The 25,292-nt window shown below is 39.0% G+C and overlaps 4 protein-coding genes across 7 annotated transcripts in view; 3 read left to right on the plus strand and 1 right to left on the minus strand.

The window, feature by feature from the left end:
- Positions 1-1,190: 1,190 nt before the first annotated feature.
- Positions 1,191-2,411, plus strand: LOC102217891 (ovomucoid-like). Its single transcript, XM_023333082.1, has 4 exons — positions 1,191-1,266; positions 1,648-1,667; positions 1,770-1,879; positions 2,274-2,411. Exons 1-4 carry the CDS (start codon positions 1,215-1,217, stop codon positions 2,317-2,319), a joined length of 228 nt encoding a protein of 75 aa, XP_023188850.1. The 5' UTR covers positions 1,191-1,214; the 3' UTR covers positions 2,320-2,411.
- A 2,937-nt stretch (positions 2,412-5,348) lies between these two features.
- LOC106700195 (serine protease inhibitor Kazal-type 1-like) lies at positions 5,349-6,232 on the plus strand. Its single transcript, XM_014474912.1, has 4 exons — positions 5,349-5,397; positions 5,712-5,743; positions 5,836-5,945; positions 6,187-6,232. The coding sequence occupies exons 1-4, from the start codon at positions 5,349-5,351 to the stop codon at positions 6,230-6,232; spliced, it is 237 nt and encodes a 78-aa protein (XP_014330398.1).
- Positions 6,233-7,794: 1,562 nt separating this feature from the next.
- LOC102219098 (probable pancreatic secretory proteinase inhibitor) lies at positions 7,795-8,782 on the plus strand. Its single transcript, XM_005814996.2, has 4 exons — positions 7,795-7,858; positions 8,173-8,204; positions 8,297-8,406; positions 8,651-8,782. Exons 1-4 carry the CDS (start codon positions 7,810-7,812, stop codon positions 8,694-8,696), a joined length of 237 nt encoding a protein of 78 aa, XP_005815053.1. The 5' UTR covers positions 7,795-7,809; the 3' UTR covers positions 8,697-8,782.
- Positions 8,783-12,641: 3,859 nt separating this feature from the next.
- Positions 12,642-25,292, minus strand: part of LOC102233672 (ATP-binding cassette sub-family A member 1-like) — a 36,190-nt gene continuing 23,539 nt past the window's right edge. For 3 of the 4 annotated variants that reach the window (XM_005806490.2, XM_023333083.1, XM_023333084.1), the window contains exons 16-49: positions 24,968-25,189; positions 24,349-24,553; positions 24,146-24,259; positions 23,879-24,053; positions 23,644-23,775; positions 23,406-23,545; positions 23,157-23,294; positions 22,819-23,048; positions 22,652-22,724; positions 22,354-22,556; positions 22,198-22,249; positions 21,964-22,077; positions 21,554-21,702; positions 21,269-21,393; positions 20,457-20,555; positions 20,124-20,313; positions 19,913-20,007; positions 19,793-19,825; positions 19,584-19,689; positions 19,264-19,338; positions 18,293-18,462; positions 18,036-18,213; positions 17,829-17,944; positions 17,594-17,738; positions 17,388-17,511; positions 17,152-17,281; positions 16,826-17,009; positions 16,590-16,696; positions 16,351-16,492; positions 16,096-16,230; positions 15,876-15,979; positions 15,670-15,762; positions 15,271-15,514; positions 12,642-14,974 (exon numbers count right to left, since the gene is read on the minus strand). In XM_005806490.2, coding sequence (XP_005806547.1) covers positions 14,831-14,974; positions 15,271-15,514; positions 15,670-15,762; positions 15,876-15,979; positions 16,096-16,230; positions 16,351-16,492; positions 16,590-16,696; positions 16,826-17,009; positions 17,152-17,281; positions 17,388-17,511; positions 17,594-17,738; positions 17,829-17,944; positions 18,036-18,213; positions 18,293-18,462; positions 19,264-19,338; positions 19,584-19,689; positions 19,793-19,825; positions 19,913-20,007; positions 20,124-20,313; positions 20,457-20,555; positions 21,269-21,393; positions 21,554-21,702; positions 21,964-22,077; positions 22,198-22,249; positions 22,354-22,556; positions 22,652-22,724; positions 22,819-23,048; positions 23,157-23,294; positions 23,406-23,545; positions 23,644-23,775; positions 23,879-24,053; positions 24,146-24,259; positions 24,349-24,553; positions 24,968-25,189 — 4,686 coding nt within the window. In that variant the 3' untranslated portion in view covers positions 12,642-14,830. The remainder of the gene's footprint in view (positions 14,975-15,270; positions 15,515-15,669; positions 15,763-15,875; positions 15,980-16,095; positions 16,231-16,350; positions 16,493-16,589; positions 16,697-16,825; positions 17,010-17,151; positions 17,282-17,387; positions 17,512-17,593; positions 17,739-17,828; positions 17,945-18,035; positions 18,214-18,292; positions 18,463-19,263; positions 19,339-19,583; positions 19,690-19,792; positions 19,826-19,912; positions 20,008-20,123; positions 20,314-20,456; positions 20,556-21,268; positions 21,394-21,553; positions 21,703-21,963; positions 22,078-22,197; positions 22,250-22,353; positions 22,557-22,651; positions 22,725-22,818; positions 23,049-23,156; positions 23,295-23,405; positions 23,546-23,643; positions 23,776-23,878; positions 24,054-24,145; positions 24,260-24,348; positions 24,554-24,967; positions 25,190-25,292) is intronic. The other variant, XM_014471561.2, reaches the window with a different exon arrangement.

The following is a 25,292-nucleotide window of genomic DNA, read 5'->3' on the forward strand; positions in this document are numbered from 1 at the left end:
TCGCCTCCTGTGCTGTTAGTGGATAGCCAGTGGATGTAAAGCACTTTGAAATGCCATGCTGCTGAAATGTGCTATACAAATAAAATTTGATTGATTGATTGATTGATTGGATACTGGATTTGGGGTGCAGTGTTTAGTACCATTTATGTTTAAAATCACAGGTGTAAATTTCATTCTTTGGGCAACTTATTACCAGCATGGCATATCAGTTACCCGGACCTTGCTCTTGTGATTCAGCTGGCTTCTCAGAATTTACTTCTCAGAATGTCGTTGCAGGTATTTGTCTCTTGCTGCCTTCCTTGTAGTGTCTTTGTGGTTGCCATTTGTTTATGGTATTCCAAGGTATTTATGGAAATTGGTAAATGGCCTGTGTGTCATGAATTGGTGGTGTAAGGTGGTGAGGCAGACGCTGTAGACCCAGGTGAATTAGATAAGCGATGATTTAATGATCAAAATCACATAGAACAGTCCAAAAACCGAGGCAGCACTGCTGAGCTGAATCCAGGGCTCATCACAGGTAGCACAAGGCATATGAATGGACAACGAGTAACGCAGACAAGACGCCAACTGAGACGAGGACCCGACAAAGACACAGAGACACAGGTGACACTAAATACACAGGAGGTAATCAGGAAATGAGACACACCTGGGAGTGATCAAGGGGAGACAGGACAACAAGGAGACTCAGGGACACAGGAAAACTCAGAATAAACACAGATCACAACACTGTGGTTGATTGGTGCTTTATCAAGTCCAGAGGGCCCCAAAGCACTTCACACTACATTCACACACTGATGGTAGCAATCTACTGACTTGTAGCTAAGGTAGTTTGACTGGTACCATCGGTCCCTCTGACCACCAACAGCAGACAAGGTTGGTGCCCAAGGACACAGCGATGAAGGCGGGCAGAACGGGTGCTCAAACCACCAAGACACCAATTACAAGGCAAACTCCTTCTTCATGAGTTTATTGGTGGAGTTCTCTTTACCATCTGCTGTTTTCCTTCTGCTATTACTTCTACATGTATTACCTCAACTTTTTTGTCATCATCCAGACCAAATTACGTTCTGACGTCCCTGGAGGTGTGGATCAGAGAGTCCCTGTGTCGCTCACTCCCAGCAAACAGCTACATATAAGCAGAGGCGGTGACTGACAGTAGATGTGTATATATACACCCACCAATCTGTCCACTCAGTTATTCACCAACGAACATCATGACTGGAAAACTTGTTGTGCTGGGGCTCCTGATCATCTGTGTTGCAGCAGGTAAAAAAAATAAAAAAATTCTTGTTTAATTTGTTTTGAAGGTATTTTTTCTAAGTAGTTTTTAAAATGTATTTTTCATTTTGCAAAGAATGTTTTTTTTCCTGCTGTTCACTGCATTATGGTGAAGTCCTATGATAATAACACACATATTAAATGATCTATATTCTTTTTTGAATGCATAATAGACACCTTCCAGCTTGATTTGGACTGATACTAACAGCTGAAAGTATTCATCTAAAGCTGGTTCTGTCAACTTTGAAGTCAACATAGTTAAATGTTAGTTGGATTATAAGAATAAACTTTAGGGACAAGGGTGAACAGAAAATGGGTGGATGGATGGATGGAATAAACTTGCTTTCTTTTTTTCTAAACTTGCTGCAGTCGAGGCTGGACCAAGAAAGGTGATATAAATTTTAGAATCAAATATTTATTTCCTCTATGAATAAAACTTACTATGTTTGTGAAGAATTGTATGTAATGCTGGGTTTTTATATGTCCAACAGGCTAAATGTCCTGATCCAGAGATCTTTGCATGCAAATTGAATGTGCGCCCTGTGTGTGGGAGCAATGGTCAGACTTATGGCAATGAATGTCTCCTCTGCAAGGAGATGCAGTGAGTACACTCTGCTGCTCCACAAACATGATGCACATGTTCATTGTAAGTCACCTAACCTGATTCTTTGGAAAGTAAAATGCTTTAGTCCCAACCTGGTACTCAGCCAATGTGACAACATTGAAAGCTGTTTACACAAAGGGATCTCTCCAGTTTTTGTCTTTAAAAATACAGTAAAAAAGTGCAAATCAACCACTGAGTGTTTTTATTCGTTAGGGAATCTAGTAGGAAGTATGAATTCCTGTCTTTTTTTGACATAAGTTTTTACCTTAGACATACTTTGACTTCTAATTGTCCAGAAAAAATGACTTACTTTGTTTTATTTGTTGCTATAAATACCATCTGAGCTGAATGACTGAATCGCTGCTTTACCATGTCACAATTCTCTCCTCAGAGAATCCAACAAGAAAATCTCGGTCACCCAAGAGGGACACTGCTGACCAGTATGGTTGATAAAATCAACACTATGAGGCAGCCCAGAAAATGAAATCCACTGTTGTCTCATTGTAATAAAGTCTAAGTTTGATCAACATGTGACCTTCTGGTTATTTCTCTCAATATTATGCATCAATTTGTGATGCATATTATATTCACAACACTGCAAAAACACAAAATCTTGCCAAGTATTGTTGTGTAGTTATAGTACAAATGTCTTAATATACTTGACAAAAAATGTTACAAGCCACTTCTCTCCAAGATGTAGGAGCTTGTTTTAAGTCAATAATGTCTTAATATTGATAAAGTACAAGTTTCACTGGCAGATCTTCTGTTAAGTAGACTTTTCTTTTTTTTTTTTTACAAAAAACTACCAGTACAACTGGTAGTTTTTAAAATGAATATTGAAGGGGCAGTATTATTATTATTATTATTATTATTATTATTATTATTATTATTATTATTATTATTATCTAAAATGAGCCTTTTTGAGCTTTACATCATGCTACAATGTTTTTCCCTCATCAAAAACATACCTGGAGTTTTGCATTGATTCTTTCATGCAAGTTAGAGGAATCCTTTAATCTTTTTCAGAGAGAACAGGAGTTTTTGAAGAGACAGAAGCCCAATTTCAAGACAAAGAAGTCAAATTTATCTTAAGTCACATTTTATATATACTGCTCAAAAAAATAAAGGGAACACTTTAAGTGTTAAACACCTGTTTAAGCGTTTCCTTTATTTTTTTGAGCAGTGTATATTACAGAGCCACCTTGGAGACATGGGGGATTTTATTCCTTTGCGTAACCTTCCAAAAGTATTGCATTGTCTAGCAAAACTTTTGCGTTACCTCACAATACTTTTGAGTTCTCACACAATAATGTACTGATCAGTTTATGTGGCATAATTGAATACTAAAAATCTTTGTCATGGCGGCTACAGTACGTTTTGCTATGATATAAGGTTTTCGTAAGGCTTCTCCATTTATGTTAATATCTCATTTGTGAGATATCTGAAGCTTTATGTCTTCTTCTATAGGATACAAATGCACCACACACCTATGTGCAGAATGCAAAAGCATAGCAGGTCAAACATTGGCTTTCCATCTTTTCTAAGATATAAACAGAAACCTTCCATAAAAAAGTGCCTGTTTATTATCCAGTGAGTTATTCTCAAGGGGGAATAAAGTCATCTGACAGTTTTAATTGTATCTTTTTTGTGTTGGTAGTCTGAATAGTTAATAAAAGGCTAATTTCATGTACAGTCCCTTCTCAGCCTTACACAAACCGACTTAAATATGGAGGGAAAAAATTTGTTTTCAACCAGTTTTTTGCATCAATGAGTAAGCATGTTTTCACTGAGGCTCTTTAAATGTGTATATATTTGCAATTTTAAATTGACATTTGTGACTGTATAAAAAATAGACTGGGGTGCATTTGCTAATTTATTGCGAGGGAGCTCAAACGTATTGTGAAGGAATACAAAGTAAAATTTTACCCCATGTCCCCCAGGGGGCTTCAATAATATATGACTTTTTTATAACCACTGAGAGTAGCATAGTTACTTGATTATGCTATAAAATGCAGGCCTGGAAAACTCATTATACTGCCTAATATCTTAAACCCTGCTGTGAGTGGCAGGATTGTTTCTTTGCAAAGCCTGCAACAGGAATCTTGTTTGCTCTTGGTAGATATGGTGCTCAAGGCCTGCTCCTGTGCTGCCATGGTCAGTGCTTCTGTGCGTCATGAGTTGAGGTTGATGGTGTTGAGGATTGATATGGCTGGACCCAGGTTGAAGTGGAAAGTGATGATTTTAATGAACAAGAGAACAGAAATCCAGGCAGCACAGGTGAACGAAGAGGCTAAGAAACTAAGACACACTGGTGACAATGAGACACGACTAATGACTAGGACCTGGCAGGGAGTAGGGTTAAATACACAGATAAGGTTAAATACACAGGGAGATAATCAAGGGAAACAAGAGACAGCAGGAATCAATCAGGGAAGGAAGACGACTCAGGGACAAAACTAACTAGAAACAGAAACACAAAATCTACATCCTCCCACTGTGCTGTTCTTCAGTCCGGCCCTCACCAGCCATTTGTAGGATTTGATCATATCAACTATATCTCCTATGGGTTGATGGTACGTCCCATACGGGGGGTTTTCCTCCTATGATGGTTCCTTCAGCTCCTTCTCTTCCAGTTTTCACTGTGTGAGGCATTCACGGAGTGCTTCATCTTCTTGATGTATTCTTGGAGCTTGGATATTTCATCTTGGATGGTGGCTCTGATGCTCACCAGACATCTGCCTCCTGTGCTGTTAGTGGATAATCTGTGGATACTTTATTTGTTGTGCAGTGCTGAGTACCATTCATGTTTTTATATCACAGGTCTAAATTTTATTCCTTTGACAACTTATTTCCGGCACAGCATAACTGTTACCCAGACCTTGCTCTTGTTATTCAGCTGGCTTCTCAGAATTTGCTTCTCAGAAACTCATTGCAGGTATTTGTCTCTTGCTGCCTTCCTTGTAGTGTCTTTCTGGTTGCCATTTGTTTATGGTATTCCAAGGTACTTATAGTTTTGGTAATTAGTAAATGGCCTGTGGTTGATTTGTGCTTTATGAAATCCAGAGGGCCCCAAAGCAGTTCACACTACATTCACCCATTCACACACTTATGGTAGCAATCTACTGGATTGTAGATAAGGTAGTTTGACTGGTACCAGTCTGACCACCAACAGCACACAAGGTAGGTAAAACGTCTTGCCCAAGGGCTAGAACAGACAACCCACCAATCTTGAAGGTTGAACTTCAAGAAGCCAAGAAACAATGAGTTTCTTGGTTGACTTCTCTTCAACGACTGCTATGCTCCCTTCTGCTATTACTTCTCCATGTTTTACCTCCCCTCTCTTTGTCATCAACTGTGTCGCTCACTCCCAGCAAACAGCTACATATAATCAGAGGCGGTGACTGACAGTACACCTGTATATATACACCCACTGATCTGTGCATTCAATTATTCATCAACAAACATCATGACTGGAAGACTTGTGCTGGGGCTCCTGATCATCTGTGTTGCAGCAAGTAAAAAATTAATTATTTTCTTGTCTAATTTGTTTGAATTTATTTTTTCAAAGAAGTCTATTTTATAAAAAAAAATTTTTGTAGGAGTTTTTTTTAACTGTTTATGCTAATCACTGCATTAAGGTGAAGTCCTATGATAAAATTACACATATTATCTAGATTCTCTTTTGAATGCATAATAGACGCCTTACAGCTTGATTCATACTGATACGCAATGCTGAAAATAGTCATCTAAAGCTGGATATATCAAATGTGATGTCAACATGGTAAATGCAAGTTGGATTGTAAAAATAAGCATGCTTTTTTTTCTAAAGTTGCTGCACGCAAGTCTGAGAACAGGAGAAAGGTAATATGAATCTTTGAATTAAATGTATAAATAAAACGTACTATTATTCTGCAGAATCTTATGTAATGTTGCGTTGTTCACATATCCGACAGGCTGTTTGTGCTGATCGAATGATCTGGACATGCACAACAAATTTGCACCCTGTGTGTGGAAGCGACGGACAGAGTTATGACAATGAGTGTCTCCTCTGCAAGGAGATGCAGTGAGTACACTCAGCTCATGATTCATAATTCACATGTTAATTTTAAGTCACCTAACCTGATTCTTTGGATATTAAAATGCTTTAGTCCCAACCTGGTGGTCACCCAATGTGACACTAAAAGCTGTTTATATAAAAGGATGTCTCCAGAAAAATTACTTATTTTGTTTTATTTGTTGCTATAAATACCATCTGAGCTGAATGACTGAATCACTGCTTTATCATGTCACAATTCTCTCCTCAGTGAATCCTACAAGGACATCTTGGTTGCCAAACCGGGACACTGCTGACCAGTATGGTTGATAAAATCAACACTATGAGGCAGCCCAGAAAAATCCACTGTTGTCTCATTAATAAAGTCTAAGTTTGATCAACATGTGACCTTCTGGTTTTTCTCTCAATATTATGCATCAATTTGTGATGCATATTATCTTCACAACACTGCAAAAACACAAAATCTTACAAAGTATTTTTGTGTAGTTTAAGTACAAATATCTTAATACACTTGACAAAACTATGTTACAAGCCACTTCTCTCCAAGATGTAGGAGCTTGTTTTAAGTCAATGATGTCTTAATATTGATAAAGTACAAGTTTCACTGGCAGATTTTCTGTTAACTCATAAGACTTTTTTTTTTACAATAAACAGCCAGTGCAACTGGTAGTTTTTAAAAAGAATATTGAAGGGGCAATATTATTATTATTATTATTATCATTATCTAAAATGAGCCTTTTTGAGCTTTACATCATGCTACAATGTTTTTCCCTCATCAAAAACATACCTGGAGTTTTGCTTTGATTCTTTCATGCAAGTTAGAGAAATCCTTTAATCTTCCGTGGCAACCACTCAGCTGTGCAGAACGCCTGGGTCAACCGAGCGCCATTTCTGAAACATTCTAACATTCATGTTCAAATATAATCATAAACTACAAGCTGAGCTTCAGCCTCATAGAGCAGACCTCCACCACCACTCCTCCACTCAGCTCCTTCAGAAGATTCAATCAGAAAACACCTGGTGGAAGTGGGCATCTACTGAGCTCATTATAAGAGCTACCTGCTAGTGAAATACTGGGAAAATGTTATGAAAGGGTTAATAGGGGAGCAATGTTGTGATGACTTCCTGAAGGTGGAGTTTCAGTAAGAACAGGAGTTTTTAAAGAGACAGAAGCCCAATTTCAAGACAAAGAAATCAAATTTCTCTTAAGTCATATTTGATATATATTACAGAGCCCCCCTGGGGACATGGAGGATTTTATTCTTTTGCGTAACCTCCAAAAAGTATTGCATTGTCTAGCAAAACTTTTGCGTTATCTCACAATACTTGTCAAATAATACTTGGTATTTGTCTCTTGCTGCCTTCCTTGTAGTGTCTTTCTGGTTGCCATTTGTTTATGGTATTCCAAGGTACTTATAATTTTGGTAAATGGCATGTGGTTGATTGGTGCTTTATCAAGTCAAGAGGACCACAAAGCACTTCACACTACATTCACCTATTCACACACTGATGGTAGCAATCTACTGGCTTGTAGCTAAGGTAGTTTGACTGGTACCATCGGTCCCTCTGACCACTAACAGCAGACAAAGTTGGTAAAACGTCTTGCCCAAGGGCTAGAACAGACAACCCACCAATTACGGGGCGACCTCCAAGAATCTCATCGCCCTGTGAGTTTCTTGGTTGACTTCTCTTCAACGACTGCTATGCTCCCTTCTGCTATTACTTCTCCATGTTTTACCTCCCCTCACTTTGTCATCAACTGTGTCGCTCACTCCCAGCAAACAGCTACATATAATCAGAGGCGGTGACTGACAGTACACCTGTATATATACACCCACCGATATGTGCATTCAGTTATTCATCAACAAACATCATGACTGGAAGACTTGTGCTGGGGCTCCTGATCACCTGTGTTGCAGCAAGTAAAAAAATTAATTATTTTCTTGTTTAATTTATTTTGAAAGAATTTTTTCAAAGAATTTTATTTTATTTTTTCTACGAAGGAGATTTTTAACTGTTTATACTAATCACTGCATTAAGGTGAAGTCCTATGATAATAACACACATATTATATTATCTAAATTCTCTTTTGAATGCATAATAGACGCCTTACAGCTTGATTCATACTGATACGCAATGCTGAAAATAGTCATCTAAAGCTGGATATATCAAATGTGATGTCAACATGGTAAATGCAAGTTGGATTATAAAAGTAAACTTTCTTTTTTTTCTAAAGTTGCTGCGCACAAGTGTGAGGACAACAGAAAGGTAATATAAATCTTAGAATTAAGTGTATGAATAGAACTTACTATTATTAGGCAGAATCTTATGTAATGTTGGGTTGTTCACATGTCCGACAGGCTGTTTGTGCTGATCCAAGGACCTGGACATGCACAATGAATGTGCGCCCTGTGTGTGGAAGCGACGGACAGACTTATGGCAATGAATGTCTCCTCTGCAAGCAGATGCGGTGAGTACACTCAGCTGCTGCACAAACATGATTCAAATGTTCATTTTAAGTCACCTAACCTGATTCTTTTTAAATTAAAATGCTTTAGTCACAACCTGGTAGTCGCCCAATGTGACACTGAAAGCTGTTTATACAAAAGGATGTCTCCAGAAAAATGACATACTTCATTTTATTTATTTCTATAAATACCATCTGAGCTGAATGACTGAACCGCTGCTATGTCATGCCACAATTCTCTCCTCAGTGAAACGAAGGAGAAAATCTTGGTTGCCAAAGAGGGACACTGCTGACCAGTATGGTTGATAAAATCAACACTATGAGGCAACCCAGAAAAATCCACTGTTGTCTCATTGTAATAAAGTCTAAGTTTGATCAACATGTGACCTTCTGGTTTTTTACTCTCAATATTATGCAACAATTTGTGATGCATATTATCTTCACAACACTGCAAAAACACAAAATCTTACCAAGTTTTCTTGTGTAGTTATAGTGCAAATATCTTAATACACTTGACAAAAGCAATTTATCTCCAAGATGTAGGAGCTTGTTTTAAGTCAATAATTGTACTTTATCAATTTAATATTGATTAAATTGATATTGACTTGTACTTTATCAATTTAATATTGATAAAGTACAAGTTCCACTGGCAGATTGTTTTTCTAAATCATAAGACATTTTTTTGTAAAAAAAAAAAAAAACCTGCCAGTAGAACTAGTTCTTTTTAAATGAATATTGAAGGGACATTATTATTATTATCTAAAATGAGCCTTTTTGAGCTTTACATCATGCTACAATGTTTTTCCCTCATCAAAAACATACCTGGAGTTTTGCTTTGATTCTTTCATGCAAGTTAGAGAAATCCTTTAATCTTCCGTGGCAACCACTCAGCTGTGCAGAACGCCTGGGTCAACCGAGCGCCATTTCTGAAACATTCTAACATTCATGTTCAAATATAATCATAAACTACAAGCTGAGCTTCAGCCTCATAGAGCAGACCTCCACCACCACTCCTCCACTCAGCTCCTTCAGAAGATTCAATCAGAAAACACCTGGTGGAAGTGGGCATCTACTGAGCTCATTATAAGAGCTACCTGCTAGTGAAATACTGGGAAAATGTTATGAAAGGGTTAATAGGGGAGCAATGTTGTGATGACTTCCTGAAGGTGGAGTTTCAGTAAGAACAGGAGTTTTTAAAGAGACAGAAGCCCAATTTCAAGACCTTACATTAAGAAGTCAATTTTCTTGTCTGTCATAGTTGACATATATGGCATGTTTATAACAACTGAAGGTGATATAGTTATTTGATTGAGGTATAAAATGGCTCTATATGTCTGGAAAACACAGAATACTGCCCCTTTAAGGTATTATTGAGTTGAAACAAACTCCTATATCTTGCTGAAATTTTTTTTGTAAGTTTGTTTCGTCTTATTTCAATAGTACTAAGATATCTGCACTAGAAAATTGACCAAAAATACTTTGTGAAGACTTTGCTTTATAATTGACGGAAAAGACTAAAGAGATATTAGCAAGTGAGTAAGTAAACCTTATGTTGCACTTTTTACAGCTAAAACTAGAGAGTGCTTTACTGAAATACAGACTTAGACAAAAAGAAATGACCAAATATGGTAAGAACAGCTGATAAGAACAAATGTAAAACATTTAACTGGAGAGGTTCTGGCTGAAGTTTATGGGATCAAAATGTTGGTAATGTAGTGAGGGACCTGACTCTTATATATCAGTTGGATTATTCAAGAAAAAGAAACTTACTTTATTATTTTCTATAGATTCTGCTGGAAAGTCTCATCCTCAGATGCAGTTTTCCATGTATACAATAGAACTATTCCTCTTAAATATAGTTCATAAATTTGTGTTTATGAACACCATTGGCTATGTAATTTGACATTTAGAAAATAAATTTGCTTAATATAAACATGCCATTAAAAAAAACCCAAACAGGAACTAGCAGGAGGAGAAGTGTGGTATGTTTTTTTAAATGTTTATCACCTGAACAAACTTACTCACGTGTGATTTTATTTGCATTTCTTATTTGCTAAATTGTGTGTGTGGTTTTTTTTACATTTGCAGAATATCAAACAAGGTTTTGCGCACATTTGCAATGAAAAGGCAGCTAATGAGTGGATGTCTGACCTTTCAGTGCACTGTGCAGTGAAACAAATCTGCACATTTCAGAATGTCCTCTTATTGTGGCCAGTCTAAAGCACACAGTGTGCATTCATGCTGTCTAATCAGCATCTTGAAATGCCACACCTTCAAGATGAGATGAATTATCTTGGCAGAGAGGAAGTGCTCAATAGCACAGATTTAGACAGATTTGTGAAAAATATTTGAGAGAACAATGCATATTGTGTATAAAGAAAAACGTTTGGATGTTTGGGTTTAACTCATGACAAAAAGGGAGAAAAAACAATTGTTGCGTTTATATTTTTAAGTGTAAAGAAATTTCTTGTTTTATCTTTGGAAATACAACAGAATATGTGTGAATCAACCATTGAGAGGAGCAGGAAGGTTTTTCTACAGTGTTTTTCTACAATGAAGGAAAAAATAGCAATTCTTATCCTGCCTTCACACAAGAGTTTACCTTAGATACATTTTAAGCTTAAAAAATTACTTTCAACTGTTCAGAAAAATTAGTTACTATGTTTCGTTTGGTATTATAAATAATATTGCATCTGAATGAGTGAATCACAGCTATGCCATGTCTCAGTTCTCTCCTCATGAAAACCAGAAAGAACATCATGTTCATCATGGAGGGACACTGCTGATCTGTGCAGTTGATAAAATCAATACTATGAAGCAAACTGGAAAAATGATATCTACTCTTGTCACATTGTAATAAAGTCTAAATGTCATCAATCTTGTGACCTTCTGCTTTTCTTGCTCTTGCTTTTTTCGGTATTATACAATTTATGCTGTATGCTAGTTTAGCGGCTGTAGAGATGTTAATAAGTAAATAAACTTTATATGTATGGCACCTTCACAAGTGACAGAGTATGGATTGTTGCAGCTGCAGCTTTACAGCTGTATGCACTGTGAGATTTTCCTTTAAATGAAAAAAGTTATTGTATTTTTTATTATCCAACCCTCTTTACTATTAACAAAATTGTGGAGAGAAGAAAAAGATATCCTGCAGGCATCAGCGCATAGTTCTGAACTTTAACCATAGAAAAGAGTTTTATGCATAAAGCAATTTATTTCAAACATTTTTTCTAATTTACTTTAAAAAAATCTAAATATAAACAAATGTTATTACTTCAATGTAAAAACATTAAATTAAACAATTTCTTTGGCAGGGCTCCCTAATGACAATGGCTATTTTTAGAACTTGCTCCGTGGGCGACTGACAATGTCCCCTCAGGCGACCGGGTGCCTGCGGGGGTCACCATGTTGGTGACCCCTGCTCTAGGTACTTGGGAAAGGTTAGTCCATTTAAACCACCTCCAGGCCTGTTTGGGGAAACAGTCAGACAATGCCACATATACCAGTACATGTGTGTGCTCAAATTAAAAGTCTTATTTCTAAGATAGCATCTGTTCAATAAAAACTTTTTAAAAAATACTAAAACATTAATAATAATAGGTTTACTTTCAACAATTGTAAAACTATACTCTGAAATTACTTAAAAATTGCAGCATTTTATGGGTTATCGATGACACTTCCTCATCTAGCAATATATTGACATACAAATCCAATTTGCATAACAGTAGGTACTGAGGGGGAATATGCTTAAGCACAAATAAAACATGATGCGAATATTGTTCACACTACTGTTCGCAATCTCTTTTACATCTTTTAAAAATGCTTAAACTGCAGCAGCCCCTGAATGCCTGTTAGGCCACATGTGCAGCATTGTTTGAAATGAATTTAAAGGTTACCTCAAACAGCTTTTTCAATTGCCTGGCAATTAAAAAAATGCAATATTCTCCATACAGAAAATGTCTAGAAGCTGTCATAGGCAACAAGAAGTGTCCTAAGTATTTAATACAGTTGTTATTCCTTGTGCTTTTCCACTTTCACTTAATTCATGGGCTGATTTATTTACACTTTTTGAGTGTGTGGATTACATGCGTTGTTACATAGAAGCTGTCGATTTTATATCAGTAATCCGACTGAAAATATAACTTCTGAGGAAAATGTTGATGTGTAATGCTAAGTTTCTCAGCTGTACACAAAAAACAAAGTGAATAAAATAAACAAAAAAATACAGTCGGGAGACATTTGTTGTCAAAACATATGATTTTTTTTTATTAATGTAAAGAATAACTATTCACAATGAGTAACAGACTCAAACAGCTGTAATACTTAAAAATGTAAACAAAGAATAATATTGAGAATGAAAAGAGAAGAATCACCACCCTCATTCTGTCCTGAATTTCTCACAACTATTTCTCTTTCTCAACTTCTTCACTTATTTTCATCACATTTCTCTTAAATACACAAGCCTTTGTTCTCTAGTTCAAGTTTCTAGCAAACTTTTCACTGCGGTGGCGTAGCTTTGTTGTTTGTCGCATCTGTTTTCCAGTGGAGAGATTTTTCTTTTTACATCTCTAAGTCTAAAAAAATGAAAACAAAGGCCTGCTAAGCCTGTAAAGTGCTCAAATTCTTTAAAAATCAGAGGTTTCAAGGAAGAGAATAAAATCCTCAGTTTTAGTTAGCAGATCCCAGAGATAATTGAAACCCCTTCCAAGATTTTATACAAGACAGAGCACCTGTAATCAGTTAAAATCCTGGATGATTCTTTTTAACTATAAAGTATTAAAAGCACAATTTTAATTTACATGGTCCTCGTTTTTAGTCTGGCTGGTTGATTAGCTGCTAAAAACAACGGTCTCATCCTCAGTTGCAGTTAATAGATGTGGGCAGACTTTGGCAATTTTTCCACAGGATGAATGTAACTTGCAGTCTAGTTAAGAAAAGAAGGAGAGTGCACACTTTTTTTTATACAACAACCCTGGCTGATAAGAGAAAGAGGAATATATTTCAAACTGACCTGATGGATAAATGTTATAAAACACTCGTTTCCTTTTGCTGATCGGTCAGTGTTTAAAGTTCAGCTTTGTTTGGCACACAGACAGTTAGTTAGTTCACTCCAGTGTTAACATCAAAAAATTGCAACTGTACATATTATCCATGCAGCACAGGCTCAGATCTGAAGTGCTCCCATCATACCCTCTGGAAGGCCACAACCAAAAACATTTACATATTTCAGATCTAAGGTTCACACAAATAGAGCTGCTGATGACTCCACCTTGTGGCCGTGCAAAAAAAAAAGAGAGGGCAGGATGAGTAAAGCCAGACGAGCAGAATGCACGTCTTAACCAGACATAAGGGAACCACTATTTTTTTTTGTTTTGATTCTGACAATGAAGGACAACAGTTGAACCCCCCCTCCCCACACACACATCATTTCACAATAACCTACAATAAAACTATTTTCTATATGCTTTGTTGCATGTTGGTATTGGTCTTATACATTCCTTGGCAGCCTACATACATTGTTTTTAATGGAGTGCTCAAGCTTGACGCTCCACCAGATTAGGCACTGTGCTGGACAATGTTAAGGACACCAAATACATTAAAAAAACCCCACATTGGTTAGCAGTTTGAATTATTAGACAACCATGAGAAACAACTTAACCATGCCTGCCTAAAAGGATTTTTCTTTTTTCAGATTAGCAAAGGTTAAAACACAGATGATTGCACATTTGAGACTAAAACGGGATTTTTAGATGCTTATCTTCAACCATCTCTTGGATTATAAAACAACTGGCTTGGTAACGAATAGAAATCGAGAAAAGGTTTGACCCTGAATAAAAAAAAAATAGTCAGTCCATCTTTCAACAGCTGGCAGTGAATGATTCGAATGACTTTGTTTTTACAACGTCATAAACTCTGCTGTCGCTTGCTTACAGGCAGTCCCGCAGACTGCTGCCGTCTGCTCCGAGGAATGGGGACGAAAACCTTCCAGATTTCGTTTCGCGTTATCCCCTACCAAAGTGTCTTATCCATGAAGTCAGTAACCTGGACTTTCCAGTCAAACTGAGAAATTCAGATCCTGCCGTCGCTTCAAGTGTCTTTTTTTCTTCCTGTCCACGTCGTGAAGAGGAGAAGCACCAGTCTCCAACCTCTACACAGCTACCTTCTAATCTTAAATATACGTTTATTTGACTTGCATTGATTTGCATTGAGTTTTCATCGTTTCAGCGTCTGTCACGAAACCTGCCGTCGTTGCCTCCATCGGAGGCTGTGCGATGAGACGCAGGTTCACTGAAACACGATGACAATTAAAAAAGACTAAAAAATAGAAATAAAAAAAAAATGACCATAGGTCGTCTCCCCCACAAGTGAGTGGTCCACGGTTTTTGTTTTTGTTTTAGCAGGGAGAGGATGAAGCATGATTCAGAAATCAGACGCAGCTCTCTCTTGTTTTGCTGTCCGTGAGGAAAGAGTTCAATTGAGAAAGGTCCACCACGACTGCATCCCGCTTGCTCAGGTGGATGTCTTTCAAGTGGTCCTCGTCACTTTGGTCCTTGGCGAAATTAACAAACACCTGAGGGAGGCGAAAAGAAAAAAAAAAAATACAATTAGATATTGCTAGACTAATTTGAATCTTTTGCAGTGGCAGTTTCTATAGTGAGCTATACAGGGTGTCAGTAAAAAGGTGTGGGTTAGCAGCACAGGCACAAGATAAAAATGTAACTTGAACGAGTTTTCTATTGCTTTTCATTGATTCTTTTGCAGAGCAGCACTATATTTTATCCAATATCAGAATTTTGAACATGTTTGGGCGGTTGTAGACAAAGGTTAATGAAAGAACCGCCACTGACTTTGTGTTTGCTTGCTTACTTGGTCTAAAGTAGTCTGAGAGACAGAGTAGTCCTCTATGCTGAGTGCCTCCTTGTTTTTGGAGAGAAGGGAGAAGATCCGGGCGAGGGAGGTGAGCGAAGACGGGAGCTGGTACTGTAGCATGTTGCGGTGTTTCTCCTTCAACGTGCTCCCCGGCAATTCCCGCTCTATGAACTCCATCACCAGCCGTAGGTCCGGGTCCGGTCCCGCCACGCGCAAGATGATGGTGTAGCCGTCTCCGAACCTGGTGGAAGACATTTATTTTTTTAAGTGTGAATAATGGTGGAAAAAGAAATTTGAGTATGAAAAAAAAATGCTTTGGGTTTACAGGTTTCACCCCTTATTTTGTTACCAAAACAAAATGTTTTGTAATGAAATGTTTCATTTGTGCAGGCCTACCGATTTTTAAGGTGCTGCACACTGCCCAGACAGCGGAACCTGCCGTTCACCATGATAGCCATTCTGGTACAGAGTGCTTCACACTCCTCCATACTGTGACAAACCATGAGAGAAAACATGTATTCAATACACAGACATAGGGAGACTACAGAAATTGTTCACTGAATTCATTAATTTCAATAGTTCAAAGAGATGCTTCGACTGACCTGTGGGAGGTGAGGACCACGGAACGTCCCTCTTTGATGATGCTCAGGATGGCGTTCCAGAGGGCCCGACGTGCCTTAGGGTCCATTCCTGTTGTTGGTTCATCCTGTTACAAAGGTGATAACATATTTTTAGCCGAAATATACTGTGTAACACATCAGCTAGCACCAACGTGAACATTGCCATCTTTATGTTTTATGATTAATATGTAGTCTCACTGACCAAAAACACAACAGGGGGTCCTCCTATGAGTGCAATGGCAGTGGAGAGTTTCCTCATGTTTCCTCCACTATAGCTCCCTGCTGCTTTGTCCACATACTTGATCAATCCCAGTTTCCGTATCCCCCACTCTGCCACCTAGTGGGGAAAAAAAGTGTTTTGCTAAATGTTTGGACAAGCTTAACTTTTCTTTGTTTGATATACATGTTATTGGAGTAGGTTGGACATGAAAGACCAATGATGTGTGTTGCTGCTTACCTCGCAGACTTCCTTCTCAGGTACTCCTCTCAAGATGGCGTAGAACTCGAGGTGCTCTCTTCCAGTCAGAAGGTCATTGATGGCATCAAACTGAGGACAGTAGCCCATGTTCTGATGCACCTCGTTTATTTCTGTGTTTACGCTGAAAGGAGAGAAAACACACAAGAACATTAGTCTCCAAAGTTTTCACATGTTATTTTAGTTTTAAATGAAATAAGAATGCTTGTCTTGTTTCATACCTCTTGCCAGCTAAGTAGGCCTCACCGCTGGTCACATCTGAGTCTCCAGTCAACATTTTGAAGGTGCTGGTCTTTCCTGCTCCGTTGACCCCAAGCAAACCAAAACACTACAAGGAAAAATGTGTATCATTGAGCATATCTGCTATGACTATTTCAACACACTTGCTTAGTTTCATAAAAGAATACAAAAAATCTTGCATGTTCCTCTGTATTATTTTCTGTAAACTGGGGCTTACCTCTCCGGGAGGGATGCCAACACACAGCCGGTCCACGGCCGGCTTCTGTTTCCGCTTGTAAATCTTGGTGAGCTGCCTCAGCTCAAGAATGTCCAACTGTCCACCGCCGCTCAGGATCCTCTGTCGCTCTCTGGCAACATCTTCATCCTCTTCTCCAATTGGTTTCAGATGGCCGGTGGAGGATCTGTGGGGTTTTAAAATAGGAGAGCTCAAATTTCAGTGGACTTGAGCGTCATAGCTTGAAATATCAACCCACAACTAATGTTTACATTTGTGATGTTTGGGTAAGTGGTAGGGTAACTCAACTGATGACATGATTTACCCACCTGGCTTTAAAGCAGAAGCGGTACTGAATGAGGACGGTGATGCAGAAGAAAATAACTCCCTCTATAGCCATGGCGAACAGGTTCTTTCCCACCATGTCCCATGCCAGAGGAGAGCGAAACCGGTTTTCACCTATAACAGACATTTTGTCTCTTTAACATGGCCTTTCATGAGACTTTTCTTGTCCTAGTTAATGATATGACTATAACATTTATAACAGGTCAAGGTAAAGGCTCACCAAATCTCTCTAAAGCATCAGCCATGGCTTGATTCTTCACCATGTCAATCAGTCCTCTACCCAGGCAGAAGTGAGGGAAGATGAGGAATACATTCTTCAAGATGTCATTAATACCACCAATCTCCTGAGAGAGGAATGCAATTAATGCCAATTTAACTTCCTAATGCTTTTTTAAAAAAATGTTGAAACTCGTAACATTTACTCACATTACTTCCAAACAACTCCAGGACAAACGTGGACACACTGCCATTGATTCCAATCAGTATGTTGACACTGGTTAGAACTACGTAGGCAGTGCTGGGGATCTTAAAGAAGAAAGAGGCTGGGTACATCAGAGGGGTGATTGACCACCTGGTAAAATAAGCAAAACATAAATTTACACGAAATCGTTGAATGTGGTTGAAGTGCAAAGCCTCAGTGTTGAGAGTTTGTCCAAATTACCCATAGAGGAGAAGCAGCAGAGCCAGTACTGGTAGATTGGTGGAAGAAACGTAGGCTTCTTGTTGGAAACAGACAAATATGATGATCACTAGCGCAGCTGGAACGATGTAGTTACACTGTGAGAAGGAAAAGGAAGAGGAGGGTCTTTTAATATTTCCACTTAGAATACTTTGCCACTCGAGTGGTGTTGACTTGGTAATGTCTCACCATATCCCAAATAAAGTTGGCCAGCCAGTAAAGCAAGGGCTGCACACCACTGATGAACTGCATGTGTTTGGCCTTTGTTACTCTCTCCTGGATGAGGAAGACCACAAAACTGGCAGGGACAAAGGACATGGCGAAGATGACACAAATGGACACCAACACGTCCACAGATGTCGTCATCCTAAAACCCAAAAAGTAAGAATTGTAAATTGGGAAAATTTCCGCTTGCGTTCATATGTCAGATTGATCGTGATGCTCACAATGCAACTTGTGAGAGCTGCTCCTTGGTGAGGTTTAGTGGATGGTTGTAAGCGGTGATGCCAAACTTCGTTGGGTCTTGACCAGGTTTGAGACTCGACCGCAGAATGGCGTTGTTCATCACGTTGAGGAAGGAGCCAATGCTGTGCCAGCCCTTGTTGTTAAACCAAATCTAAAGGAAGGGTGGGGGGGGAGTTTTTAAACTTGGATTTAAACCATTGCCTTAGAGATGAACTGGGTGAATTTTTTAAGTAGCTCTAAAATTACATTCCAAGATATCTTAAGTTTCTCAGTCTACGTTTACATGAGAACATCATCTGGAAGTTGCCAGTATTTTCATATGATGATTGAGCAAAAGTTTCACGTTTCGACAGCACTGCCAAGACACCTTGAGTCAGCTGTAGTTGTCATGCCAGGCCTCTATATGGCGCTGTGAAAAAAAATTACAGTTTCTCTGAAGAGCTACTTCAGGAAGAAATCCTGTAATGGCAAATTATTTCATTTATCATGTTGTAACATGATGCAAGAATCAATAGCAGTATAGACCTGAATTAGTAAAATGTTTTTGCTCTTTACATTTCTTTACTTTTTATTTATTGCTGGGACTGAAAATGCTTTACATGAGTATTTCACAGAGGAAGATCATTGATGGATGACCATCTTCAACCGCCATTTCTTGTGTAAAATTCATCAGATTTGTTGTAAACATTCACTTAATGCAAACATGAAAAAAGTTTAAATAAATAAACTTCTATGACAATATTATAAGACAATAAATGTCTTTGGTCCCTCTCAGACTAGCCATTAGCTTAGCCTCTGAAATCAACTAACATGGATTTATACTAAATAAAAACACAAAAGAATTGTGCACTGCAGGTAAGATATTAACTGTTTATAACCAGTAATTATTTAAACAGAGCACTGATCAAAATATATTGAAGTGTGAAATTCAAAAACATATAGAGTTGCTAACCTTAACGTTATTCTTTGTGTCCAATCCTTGGATAAAACCAGAGAGACTGCTGAAAAAACGATGGGCTGCCGTTCCCTAAAGGATGGATGAGGCAGAAAGGAAAGGAGAGAGACAGAGAGTCGTCTTTAGCAAATATGTAATATGTTTGCTTAAATTTTAATATTTACTACAACTCTATAATCATAAACCAAAGTTATCTAGGGTCCATGCAGATTTTGTGTTACCCTCAGTAACAAAGACCAAAATAGAAATTTCCTTTAGTAAAACCAAACTGGTTCTGTATAATAAGAATTATATCATTATTCTAATCTAATTCTTACCTGTTCAAGTTGGAAGAGTTGCCTGAGTTGCACAATAGCTTCATCAATATCACCTGTGTGGGACAAAACATGGGAACCTCGGGCGCCCAGAGAGAATCCACCGTATCTGTTATGGAGAGCACACATTTTTACATCAGCGCAGCTCACAGCAGAGAAGCACTCAGGTCAATGTTTTCTGTTTTTAAGACGCATAATGTCTTAGAATGTACCTGAACTCATTGACCCAGATCTTGTTATTCAAGCTGTAAAAGGAGAAACCATATAATGAAAGGCTAGAACTTATAAGTAAGAAATATGGCTTCAGAGGAAAGGATGGTAAGAGTCTTTACCTCTTGCCGATGATCTGAGCGTAGGTTTTGACCAGGTAGTCCGACACGTTTCTACCAGTCAAATTCTGCAGTGTGTCTTTGTCACTGATCATCATCTGGATACAAAGACAAACCATGATACTTCATTACTGTGTGCCAAGTTGAGTTTATGTGTGTACCACTTTGTTGCCATAACTGAGTCTGTGTTCAGATTTTTGTTGGTCCTACTGACCTGTGGCGGTGGAAGTCCACCGGCCCCAGCGGGACACTCGGGCAGCATCCTCTTACGGCCTTCACAGCTGCACTCACACAGTGGAGACGGGTTTTCCATGGTCCAGTTGCCTTTGTCGAATATATCACTGACACTTTGAGGAACCTGAGGGAGCATCCAATCATCCTTCACCTCCACACAGGGAGTGTCCCTGGAGGACGCAGAGAGAACATTTTAGTTTTCAGCTCAACTTTTCTACTTCTAATTACTACATCATTTTGATTTTTGTTTTACTGAAGTTAACGTTTTCTGGATAAATAATCTCCATGAATAAAGTTACTATTTTCTACTTACGGTATGGGCTCTCCTTCCATGCATCGAGTTCCAAATCCTGGTTTGTCCATCAAAGCTCCCAGCAGTTTGTTGTTGTGGGGTTCTTCGGGTATGTCGTTACTGCAAAGGCAAGGACAGAACACTTTAAATCTGTGGTTCCCAAAGATTTTCTTCTGCCCCCCCTATGGATTACAATAAAATTCCCCCCAAAAAAGAAAAAAAAAAATCAACTGGGCACACACATCATAAACCTATACACATATTTTGTTTTCAAACTCCACTGAAGTTTATTTCACACTTCAGGTTGCAGCAAAACTACAAACCATGTTTACAGTGAAACACTTTTGTGTAACTGTTTTTTTAAATTATTTTTTATTCATTCATACCGCTTCTGGCACCCTCCCTGCAATGGGACTGTGACCCCCTTAGGGGGCGCGCCCCACACTTTGGGAACCACTGCTTTAAATAATGGCATTTCTTACACTTAATATACAAGAAATTATATACATTTTTTTTGAGTTGTGTATTAACTCACAATAAAATCTTAAAAAAAAAGCAGTTATTTCCTTCATCACCTAGGTCTTTTAGCAGCACTTGTTTAAATAATAATCCTTACTGCCATTATGCAATCTTTTACATCTACAGTATGTACACCTCTTAATGGAAAAACACTATTCACTCATTTATACTGTTTCTTTTTTGTTCTCAGAAACAAAAGCGTAAACACCGCTGTGACAAAATACTATCTAGAATTACGTAAAGAAGGTTTACATTTTTCCTAAAGATTGCCAGATATTAGGACAGAGGTTGATAACATGGGAATGACGCCCCACCTGATGAAGCTAAACTGCTCTCCATACATGCTGGGATGCAGAGCCAGACTCGGGTATTTCCCGAACGGAGGAACAATGAGGCTGAAGACCAGTGCAATGCACACAAACACTGCTGGCAGAACAATCTGAAAAACACGGACCAGAAGAATGCATTTAAACTTCAGTGCAATAAAATGGGTGTGGTTCTATCATAGTGTAAAATAATGAATTTACTAAGTTGTGTTAATGATAAGAGCACCACAACTTTACATAGAGTTCTTGGATGTAACATTAACCACAGCACACCTGAGCGAAAAAGCCTTTCCTAGAGCGGCGAGCGTAGAGGAACCGTTTCCACAGGAGCGCAACAAACTGCTGTCTCTTCAGACTCCAGCCTTTGACCTGATATGAACCTTTGCCATCTGTTCCACCGAGCCAGTCAGTCTCACGAGATTCTGCACAGAAAAGACACATTGTCAGCAAACGTACAAACAAGATAAATGTGTTCTCTGGTTTTGCAACAGCAATGAAACTTGTAGTTTTTGCTAAAAGCATGCAACTGTTCCAGTTTTGTAACAGCAGCACATGAGCCTCAGGTTGGCTAAGTTTCTGTGCAATGTTTCTGATTTTTGCATATTTTTCAAATGCACAATGCCCCTCAGTATTAAAACTAAAAGATTCGTCATTGCGCTGCATGGCGGGCAATTAAATTCTACCTGGGTCACCTTCAGAGTCATTGAAGTCAAAGTCATCCTCGGTGAAGGGCTTCAGGCAGCTCTGGTGGTCTCCAAAAGCATGTCGCCGTCGGGTTCTGGTTGGTACGACTCCATCTACAAAAACACCAAAGTACACTTGTTTATCTTTACTCTACAATTTTCTCAGTGCTTGTATTTGTTTTTTATTTTTGTTTTCATTTGCATTTGCCGCATTTAAAACATTGTAAATCTCACCTGAAAGCTCAACAGAATCAACACCGCTATCTTCTGCCACTTTCAGGAAAATCTGCCGCATCAAAAGAAACAAGGTCAATTTAAGGGTTCCCTTGAGATTCAATGAATGTTAGCTAAAAATGGATTAAAAGGCTATGTTAAATAAGCAGCCCCTACCTCTTCCAAGGTGGTGTCAGAAATTCCGTAACTTGAAATTCCTAAGTCAGTAAGTCGATCATCAAGCTCATGGAAAAGCTCAACAAAAGCGCCGTCTTTAGCCGACTGGTATGGCAAGACGTAGGTGATCTCATGCCCGAGATCTTCCACCAGACGAGCCTCTGAGACGTGTTTGAAAATCACACTGGAGATGAGGGAGACGTCTAATGGGAAAGATGAGCAGAAAAAAAAGACAGAAAGGTGGGTGAATATCATTTTTGAACTCTTTATCTAGAAACATTAAGCTTCCAGTTCTTACCAATAGTGGTAGTCTCACTTTCAGGTTCGCTGCCAAGACCAGCATCTGAACTGCTCTCTGATACGCTGTCCTCCTGAAAAAAGTGGGGGTAAAAAACCTTAATAAATTCATCTGTATGGTTTTTTTTTAATGCAGACTATTAAGCATAAAAATGTCTTTTCGGTTACCTTCTCTGTCTTTTTCATGTAGGAGACGGTGCTGGCAGAATTCCTGCAGGACTGTAGAGACAGGTCGTAGTCTCTCTTGACCAGCGTCAGGTAGTAGCCGGTTCCGAGGTGAGTCTTCAGGAAGAGAGAGGAGCCCACACAGCACAGCTTGCCATGGGAAATGATAGCAATACGGTCGCCCAGGATGTCAGCCTCATCCATGTGGTGGGTGGAAAGGATGATGGTGCGGGCTAGAAAGTGAATAAAAACGTAAGGTCATTCACTACAACACTGTCATACTAAAGCCCTTTGGCCAACTTTTACATATATGACACAAAAATAACATTTGTTTCATTTACCTTGTCTGTATTTAAGGAGCAGATCCCAGATTCCCCTGCGTGCGTACGGATCAACACCAGCAGTAGGCTCGTCCAGAATGACAACCTTAGAACCTCCGACAAACGCCAGCGCTACAGACAACTTCCTCTGCATTCCACCTGCACAAAAAGATAAAGTCAGAAACATGCACTCCAAATTTAATCAAGTATGTAAAACAAACAATTTAAGTGCTGAAAATAATTAAGAGAAACCTGAAACTAGAAACCGACCTGACAGCGTGCTGGTGCGAGACTTTCGCTTGTGTGGCAGTCCGACATCGTTGACGATCTGTTCCATTTCAGCCTTCACTTTCTCTTCAGGCAGGCCCTTCAGGCGAGCGTAGAACCAGATGTGCTCCTCGACGGTCAACCTGATTCACGGCAAACCAACAAATAGCACAAACGCTTGAAATACGAGAAAGGGGGCCCAAGTGTGCTAAAGCGTTTTCCAGTTAAAGTGCATACATACATGCTGAAAAGCACATTGTGCTGGGGGCAGACCCCCAGGTTCTGCCGAATGGTGCTGAGCTCGGAGCGGATGTCCTTGCCGAGGATGTAGGCGGTGCCAGAGGTGGGTGGGAACAGTCCGGTCAGGATTGACCTATCACAAGCAGAACATGGTCACCACTTAAGGTTTTGAAATGAGTTGTTTACATTTTCTCTAGTTGGTAACTAGAGTAAGTTCACTGACCATATGAACTTACATGGTTGTAGTCTTGCCAGCCCCGTTGTGGCCGAGGAAGGAGGTGATCTGGCCTTCATAGAATTTAAGGGTCAATCCGTCCACAGCCAGCTTGTTTCCATGGCTGTAGATCTTCACCAGGTTTTCAATGTAAACACCCGGGTCGATGTGGCTTGGGTCCTCCTCGAAGCACACAGCTGTAGATGTGATGAAATCAAGAACATCATATTAGCAATAAGCAAGGGCTTCTCTTGCAGTTTGGTATTACTTAGGATTGTATTTGCTGTACCGTCAGCGTTGCTCTTCTTTGACAGAGGAGTATTAATGTTTTGATTCTCCTTCTCTCCGCACCAATATGTTCTTGTGAAAGGGAAATACCAAGGCCTGGGGATCCCGTACTGACCTGCAACATAATTATGTGCTTTTAAAATGACTTATATTGCACAGATTACATCAGATTTTTAAGAAAAAGCTAATTTTTTTGTGTCTTACCAGGAAAAACGGCTTCAATGTACCAAGTCATTATTCCGTACAGCACTGCATCGAACAGCATGAGGCATATAGAGGTGGTCAGGTTGTAGCTGTCCTCCTCCAGGGGGCTTGCTAGAAGGTTAGACCACTGGATTCCCACACCTTGTTCCTCAAACAGGGCAAAGTACTCACAGCCGAAGCCAAAAGCCACAGGGGACAGAAGACTCTGAGAGAGAAACACAATATCCACAGTTTACATAGCAGGAATTCTTGGGATCCCTGTGTATCACGCTAGGTGTAAGATATGGATGTGAATCTGAGGTTGACGTTTTTGGCACTAAACACACCAAATAAATGTCTCTTTATTCATTGTTTGTTTGAAGATAAAACAAGGAATGAATATGTGGAAAAACACCTCATGCCCAGTGTTAAATATGGTCTGAGATGCTGTGTGTTTCTCTCTAAAATTTTCCTTCATCATCATGAGCCGTGATTTTGTTAAAAATTACTTGAGAGACACTGTGCTACATCTGAAAAATATGAATTTACTTTGAGGCTTTTTACATATCCTTACCAGTGGTATCAATGAAAACGCAGGGGACTGCATTTACTCAGGTGTAATAAAATCTATCTCACTCACCACTACAAGTTTTGCTCCAAATCCCACGTAATCTTGCCAAGCAACACACAGAACGTAGGGCAGGTAGAGGGTGAAGTATATTATTCCTCCGCAGGCCGCCGCCAGGTTGGCACGTGAAAACAGAGTGCTGATCAGAAAACACTGCATGATGGTTACAACACCGAAGGATCCCAGGAAAAGAAACACAACGCCTGAGTCGCTGTACGGCAATAGGTTTCCCATCTGAGAGAAGAGTGGAAAAAAAATTATAACAATGATAATCTCACGTTTTCTACTATTTTAAATGATAGAAATGATGCATGTGCTAGTCTTCAACAACACACAC

The sequence above is a fragment of the Xiphophorus maculatus genome, chromosome 5 (genome assembly GCF_002775205.1).
Source record: "Xiphophorus maculatus strain JP 163 A chromosome 5, X_maculatus-5.0-male, whole genome shotgun sequence".
Classification (NCBI taxonomy): domain Eukaryota; kingdom Metazoa; phylum Chordata; class Actinopteri; order Cyprinodontiformes; family Poeciliidae; genus Xiphophorus; species Xiphophorus maculatus.

Excerpts from the sequence above, each read along its gene's own strand:
- LOC102217891 (XM_023333082.1), top strand. The coding sequence starts at position 1,215 with ATGACTGGAAAACTTGTTGTGCTGGGGCTCCTGATCATCTGTGTTGCA. Across the intron at positions 1,267-1,647 it reads GATCATCTGTGTTGCAGCAG|TCGAGGCTGGACCAAGAAAG; the intron begins GTAAAAAAAATA and ends AACTTGCTGCAG. Across the intron at positions 1,880-2,273 it reads CTCCTCTGCAAGGAGATGCA|AGAATCCAACAAGAAAATCT; the intron begins GTGAGTACACTC and ends TTCTCTCCTCAG.
- LOC106700195 (XM_014474912.1), top strand. The coding sequence starts at position 5,349 with ATGACTGGAAGACTTGTGCTGGGGCTCCTGATCATCTGTGTTGCAGCA. Across the intron at positions 5,744-5,835 it reads AGTCTGAGAACAGGAGAAAG|GCTGTTTGTGCTGATCGAAT; the intron begins GTAATATGAATC and ends CATATCCGACAG. Across the intron at positions 5,946-6,186 it reads CTCCTCTGCAAGGAGATGCA|TGAATCCTACAAGGACATCT; the intron begins GTGAGTACACTC and ends TTCTCTCCTCAG.
- LOC102219098 (XM_005814996.2), top strand. The coding sequence starts at position 7,810 with ATGACTGGAAGACTTGTGCTGGGGCTCCTGATCACCTGTGTTGCAGCA. Across the intron at positions 7,859-8,172 it reads GATCACCTGTGTTGCAGCAA|TTGCTGCGCACAAGTGTGAG; the intron begins GTAAAAAAATTA and ends TTTTTTCTAAAG. Across the intron at positions 8,205-8,296 it reads AGTGTGAGGACAACAGAAAG|GCTGTTTGTGCTGATCCAAG; the intron begins GTAATATAAATC and ends CATGTCCGACAG.